We start from the raw sequence: 7,150 nt of genomic DNA on the forward strand, positions 1-7,150 counted from the left end.
ATACCTTGTCTGAAACCCTACTAGATAAATAATGAACGTCATCATAGTTTTATATTAGAGCTATGACGTGAATAGAGTGACGTCATAATTAGTATATAAGAAAAGTCAAAACTGAAAATTCTTTCATTCTTGATTAGAATAATGGTTAGATCAAAGCAGGCTATACGCAAGTTGAAGAAAGAGTACTACACAAACAACAGAGATAGTAACTTGAAAAGAAAAAAGCAAAGGTATTCAACCGACCAGGTGTATCGAGAAGTAATAATTGAGAGAGCAAAACAAAGGTATTCAACCGACCAGGCGTATCGAGAAGTAATAATTGAGAGATCAAAAGAAAACAGCAAGATGTGTTATCACAATGATGAAGATTATAGACATGCAAAAATTGAGACAGCCAAACAAAAGATCAAGGAACGGTATGGTAATGATGAACATTACAGAGAAGCAAGAATTGAGCAGGCTAAATCCGGGTTGCAGCGGTAGCTAGCAACCTAGTAAGAGACGATCACGTCCAATGTTAAGAAATATAAAAACCCCTAACTCCTAAAAACAGAGTCAGATCAAAACAAAAAGTACACCATTAGAACCGCCTTGTCCGAAACCCCTATAAAGGAAACTTACCGCCCTGCGGCTTGAATAACAAAGAAAATATATTGGCTTGATAATCAAGAAAATTGACTTTAACCACGTTATTCTACACAAACGGGATATTTTTTTCTTTCTTTTCCACAGATAGCTTGGCCCTGGAACATCGTAGAGAGTTGTTCAATGGCTCATTTTAAATGAAATCTCTAGATCTAGCGCTATTTGTACTTAATTTTTTTTTTAATTAATTTTTTTTACGAAAAACTTAATTTTTTATATACAATATTAAACAATGACGTCATAGTCTTTGGATGTAGTTAGTACATAAAGTCTGGATCATCGAATTAAAGCTGAAACTAAGTAAAGAACAATTATGCCTCCATATATTCACAGTGATCTATAAAATTTCCCATTACATCTATAAACTGTTCCACAGTTGCCGGTTCATACCTTGGAAGCTTTTCACTAAACATGCAACATTTCTTTTGGATATTACTATGAAGTTTTGCGAAAGCATCTCTAGCTGACTTTTCAACAAAATCCATTCTTTCAGAGATAATTTTAATCTTTAATTTTGAATATTTTTCGTAATCCCGGTAAAAAATTCGTAAAATTTTTCTAAATTTACTAAGATCAGTCAGCATTGTTGCCATGTTTTTGGACTTCTGAATATAATTTTTAATTTTGCCCTTATGCGTTCTTTGCAGCTTGTGTAAACTGCAAAATATCCATGGTATCCGAGCAATAGTTTGAATATTTCAATTAAAGCTAGAAAAATACCTGAAAATGTTAAAATTAGTTTTATTTTTAGTTAGGTTCTAACTACCCGATGTGGAATTTACTATGTATTTTCAGACCAAAAAATTCAATTTTTTAATATATTTCATTTTTCATTTATAATAAAGAACGACCTCTTGCCTATACTAAATTTTATACGCCACTTAATTATACTTAAGGTTAGTAATTCCACAGATAGCTTGGCACTTGAACATCGTAGAGAGTTGTTCAATGGCTCATTTTAAAGTAATTTTTATAATAAAGACCGATCTGTAGTCCATAGTAACTGAAGTCTTATAAGATACAGTAAAGTCAAATCTGGGTTGCAGTGGTAGCTAGCAACCTAGTTTATAGTAAAGAACGACCTCTAACCCATGATAATAGATCCGGGTCGCTGTTACATTAAAGGACGATCTTTGAAATAACATTATTTATCCGGGTTGCAGCGGTAGCTAGCAACCTAGTAAGAGACGATCACCTCCAATGTTAAGAAATATAAAACCCCCCAACTCCTAAGAAAAAGAGTCAGATCAAAACAAAAATTACACCATTAGAACCGACTTGTCCGAATCCTCTATAAAGGAAACTTACCGCCCTTTGGCTTGAATAACAAAGAAAATATATTGGCTTGAAAATCAAGAAAATAGACTTTTACCACGTTATTCTCCACAAACGAGATATTTTTTTCTTTTTTCTTTTTTCTTTTCCACAGATAGCTTGGCACTGGAACATTGTAGAGGGTTGTTCAATAGCTTATTTTAAAGGAAATTAATTGGGTTAAAAATCTATAGTAACTAAAATAAATTATTTTAAAAGAGAATAAATTTTTCCACCAAAAACTGCATTTTTGATGTCTTTTCACACTGCAGTCTTTCAAACAAAATCGTATACCAGAGGTAAGATTTGAACCCACGCCTCCGAAGAGACTGGTGGCTAACACCAGTGTCTTGGACCACTCGGCCAGGCTGCCTCTTATAATTTGGATTGCAGCAGTAGCTAGCAACCTAGTAAGAGACGATCAGTCCCATGCTAAGAAATATAAAAACCCAAAACTCCTAAAAATAGAGTAAGATCAAAACAAAAGTACATCATTAGAACTACCTTGTCTGAAACCCTACTAGATAAATAATGAATGTCGTCATAGCTTTATATTAGAGCTATGACGTGAATAGAAATCCGGGTTGCAGCGGTAGCTAGCAACCTCCGGGTTGCAGCGGTAGCTAGCAACCTAGTAAGAGACGATCACGTCCAATGTTAAGAAATATAAAAACCCATAGTTCCTAAAAAAGAAGTCAGATCAAAACAAAAAGTACACCATTAGAACCGCCTTGTCCGAAACCCCTGTATAGGAAACTTTCTGTCCCTTGGCTTGAACAGCAAGGGAAATATATTGGCTTGAAAATCAAGAAAATTGACTTTAACCACGTTAGTCTCCCCAAACGGGATATTTTTTTTTCTTTTTTTGTATCCAGAGATAGCTTGGCACTGGAACATCGTAGAGGGTTGATCAATAGCTCATTTTAAAGGAAATTAATTGGGTTAAAAATCTATAGTAACTAAAATAAATTATTTCTAAAAGAGAATAAATTTTTCCAATAAAAACTGTATTTTTGATGCAGTGACGTCATAATTACTATATAAGAAACGTCAAAACTGTAAATGGTCTCATTCATGAATACATAACGTCATACGCCGTGACGTCATAATTAGTATATAATAAGGCAAGTCAAAACTGAAAATTCTCTCATTCTTGATTAGAATATTGGTTAGATCAAAGCAGGATATACTCAAGTTTAATAAAGAGTACTACACAAACAACAGACATAGTAACTTTAAAATAAAAAAGCAACGTTATTCAACCGACCAGGCGTATCGAGAAGTAATAATTTAGAGAGCAAAACAAAGGTATTCAACCGACCAGGCGTATCGAGAAGTAATAATTGAGAGAGCAAAAGAAAACAGCAAGATGTGTTATCACAATGATGAAGATTATAGACATGCAAAAATTGAGACAGCCAAACAAAAGATCAAGGAACGGTATGGTAATGATGAAGATTACCGAAACAAACATAAGAAAAAAGTTGCTACCAGAATAATGGGTAGATACTGGGGTGACAAAACCTATAATGAAAAAATTAAATTCTCTGCGAGGTTGTACCGAAGAACGCATAAGGACAAAGGGAAAAATTACATTCAGAAATACAAGAAGATGGCAAAACTGCAGGCTGATCTTCGTAAATTGAGAAACATTTTACGCATGTTTTACAAGGATCACGAAAAGTATTCAAAATTACAGATTAAAATTCTCTTTGAAAGAGCGGATGCTGTTGAAAAGTCGGCTAGAAATGCTTTGGCAAAACTTCATAGTAATACACAAAAGAAATGTTGTCAGTTTAATGAAAAGCTTCCAAGGTATGGATTGGCAACTGTGGAAAAGTTTATAGATGCAATGAAAAATGTTCGACAACACAGTGAATATACGGAGGCGTACTTCTTTGAAAATTCGTATATTAATTTTGGAAGGAGAAATTGCAGTTTATGTAGCAGCAATAAAAAAATATATACAAGCATACCTATCAACAGCGAAGGAAAAGCAATGTTTTTCAATTATGGCGAAAACGAGCCTGTTAGGGTTATTAGTATATGTGTTTGTAAGACTAATGATTTAGAACAAATTCCTGGAACACCGACTCAAGAAAAAAGCATTTCTAACTGTGTTTTAAACAGTTCTTTTAGTTCTACTGAATATTTGGCAAAAAATACATAAAGGCTCGATCATCGAATTTAAGCTGAAACTAAGTAAAGGACAATTATGCCTCCATATATTCACAGTGATGTATAAGATTTCCCATTACATCTGTAAACTGTTCCACAGTTGCCGGTCCATACCTTGGAAGATTTTCACTAAACATGCAACATTTCTTTTGGATATTACTATGAAGTTTTGCGAAAGCATCTCTAGCTGACTTTTCAACAAAATCTATTCTTTCAGAGATAATTTTAATCTTTAATTTTGAATATTTTTCGTAATCCCGGTAAAACATTCGTAAAATTTTTCTCAGTTTACAAAGATCAGCCTGTGCGTTCTTTGCAGCTTGTGTAAACTGCAAAAATATCCATGGTATCCGAGCAATAGTTTGAATATTTCAATACAAGCTGGAAAAATACCTTAAAATGTTACAATTAGTTTTATTTTGGTTAGGTTCTTTTGGTTAAGGCAGCAACAGTGATTCGCCACGACGACCTGTCCTGAGCCTTCAACCATAGCTCCTCCAACGAGGACCACGCCAGCTTCGCCTCCTTCATTAGCGACCTACCAAGGGTCATTTTCGGTCTCCCTGATTTGCGGAGACCGGGGGGTGTCCAACACCATGCATCGTACGGCAGCCTTCCTTCCCCAATTCGCACCATATGCCCCCAATACATCCATCGCCGCTTTCTAATAAGATCAAGGAGGGGGGTATGATTTGTCATACGATAGATTTCATCATTTCGTATTCTTTCTGTCCAATGTATATTTAAGATAGACCTTAGACAATTATTGTCGAATGCCTGTAGTCGTCGTTCTAGTTGAGCAGTGATGCTCCAAGTTTCGCAGCCGTACATAAGGACAGAGACCACATTGCTATTATAAATTTTAAGCTTTAACTTCTGGGAATATTTATTATTTCTTCAAACATTTCTAAGGTAGCTGAAAGCAGACCCAGCCAATGATATTCGGCACAGTATTTCTCTTTCGGAATTGGCATCTTGCGTAAGAATGCTGCCGAGATACTTGAACTCTCTCACTTCCTCAATTTCCTCGTTGTTAACCAAAAGTCCTTCGACTAAGTCAGGTATGACTGCATTCGACATTGATTTGGTCTTGTTAGCATTTATGGAGAGTCCGACAGCATTTGCCATACCACCGAGTTCATTAATGTTGCGTTGCATATCTTCTGGGTCGTGGGTAATAAGCGCAACATCGTCAGCAAAATCACCATCATTGAGTTCTCTCAGTGGATTTAATTGTATACCGCCACTAAAACTGCATCCACGGAGAACAAAATCTATCACTATGGCAAACAGAAATGGTGATAGAATGCAGCCCTGCCTCACACCTGACTGAACAGAAAACCACTCCGTTAGGCCACCCTCTGTCTGTACTGCGCACATGATATCATGATATAGCGCTTTAATTATATTTACAATTTTGGTCGGAATTCCATAATGCACTAAAATCTTCCATATGGTTCTGCGATGTATCGAGTCGAAGGCTTTGAGAAAATCTATAAATACTATAAGTAGCTGAACTTGCCATTCATTGGATTCATCCAGCAGGACTCTCAGGCTAAATATCAGGTCACAACATGATCTATTCTGGCGGAATCCGTGCTGCTCATCTCTCAGAACTTTCTCCACTTTACTTTGAATCCTGTTAAGAATTATTTGGCACAGAACTTTGCTGCCAACAGACTGTAAAGCACTACCTCTCCAATTATCACACTTAGTCTTATGTCCCTTTTTGAAGAGTTTTACAATTACTGCCTTCGACCAGTCACTAGGGACTTTTTCTTCATCCCAAACACGGGAAAGAAGATTAAATATGGGTTCGGCTAGGGCGCTTCTACCGTACTTCAGTAATTCTGGTGATATGCCATCATTGCCTGCAGCCTTTCCGTTTTTCAAAGTCTTTAGGGCCTCCTTGACTTCAATAAGTATGAGAGGTCCAGAACATATTCCGAGATCGAAAAGTGGTTCTTCAGGGATATTTAAAGTAGTTGTGGGAGGCATCTGATTTAGTACCTCGCTAAAATGCTCTTTCCAGCGTCGGACTATGTCATCAGTCTGGGTTAATAAAATGCCATCTTTGCTTTCAACTTGGGTTGACGACGCCTTTGAAATACCCGCTAACTGCTTCGTTACTGCATACACAGTACGGCTATCTCCCCGTCTAGCGGCTGCCTCAGCCTGTTCGGCCATAGTTTCGAGGTGCATCCTCTTATCATCCCTGGTTGCTGCTTTGACTTGCTTATGGAGACGCTTGTACTGCGCTTTCAGGTTTGAAAATATTATTTCTTGTTTTGTAATAAGATGCCTTCTAAGCGTGTTATTATACATAATTTAAAAAAACAGTACTATACAAAAAACAGAGACAACATCTTGGAAAGAAAAAAGCAAAGGTATTCAACTGACAAGGCGTATCGAGAAGTATAATTGAGAGAGCAAAACAAAACAGCAAGATGTGTTATCACAATGATGAAGATTATAGACATGCGAAAATTGAGACAGCCAAACAAAAGAGTAAGGAACGGTATGATAATGATGAAGATTACCGAAACAAACATAAGAAAAAAGTTGCTACCAGAATAATGGGTAGATACTGGGGTGACAAAAGCTATAATGAAAAAATTAAATTCTCTGCGAGGTTGTACCGAAGAACGCATAAGGACAAAGGGAAAAATTACATTCAGAAATACAAGAAGATGGCAAAAATGCAGGCTGATCTTTGTAAATTGAGAAACCTTTTACGCATGTTTTATCGGGATCACGAAAAGTATTCAAAATTACAGATTAAAATTCTCTTTGAAAGAGCGGATGCTGTTGAAAAGTCGGCTAGAAATTCTTTGGCAAAGCTTCATAATAATATCCAAAATAAATGTTGTCAGTTTAACGAAAAGCTTCCAAGGTATGGATTGGCATACAATAAAGAACGACACCTTGCCCATGTTAACTAAAACATAAATAGGGATAAAAAACGATCATTGGAATAACAAAAATTGCATACCTTTGGAATTAGCTAGCTACT

At 36.1% G+C, this 7,150-nt stretch overlaps 1 protein-coding gene across 1 annotated transcript in view; it reads right to left on the minus strand.

Annotated features, from left to right (window-relative positions):
- LOC148945124 (uncharacterized) overlaps positions 1-6,324 on the minus strand; it is a 7,009-nt gene extending 685 nt beyond the window's left edge. Inside the window, exon 1 of the mRNA XM_089098947.1 lies at positions 5,887-6,324. Within this exon, the coding sequence (XP_088955073.1) occupies positions 5,887-6,324 (438 nt within the window). The remainder of the gene's footprint in view (positions 1-5,886) is intronic.
- Between the last annotated feature and the right edge of the window lie 826 nt (positions 6,325-7,150).

The sequence above is a fragment of the Artemia sp. Qi Xiang Cuo genome, chromosome 13 (genome assembly GCF_049724085.1).
Source record: "Artemia sp. Qi Xiang Cuo chromosome 13, ASM4972408v1, whole genome shotgun sequence".
Lineage (NCBI taxonomy): Eukaryota > Metazoa > Arthropoda > Branchiopoda > Anostraca > Artemiidae > Artemia > Artemia sp. Qi Xiang Cuo.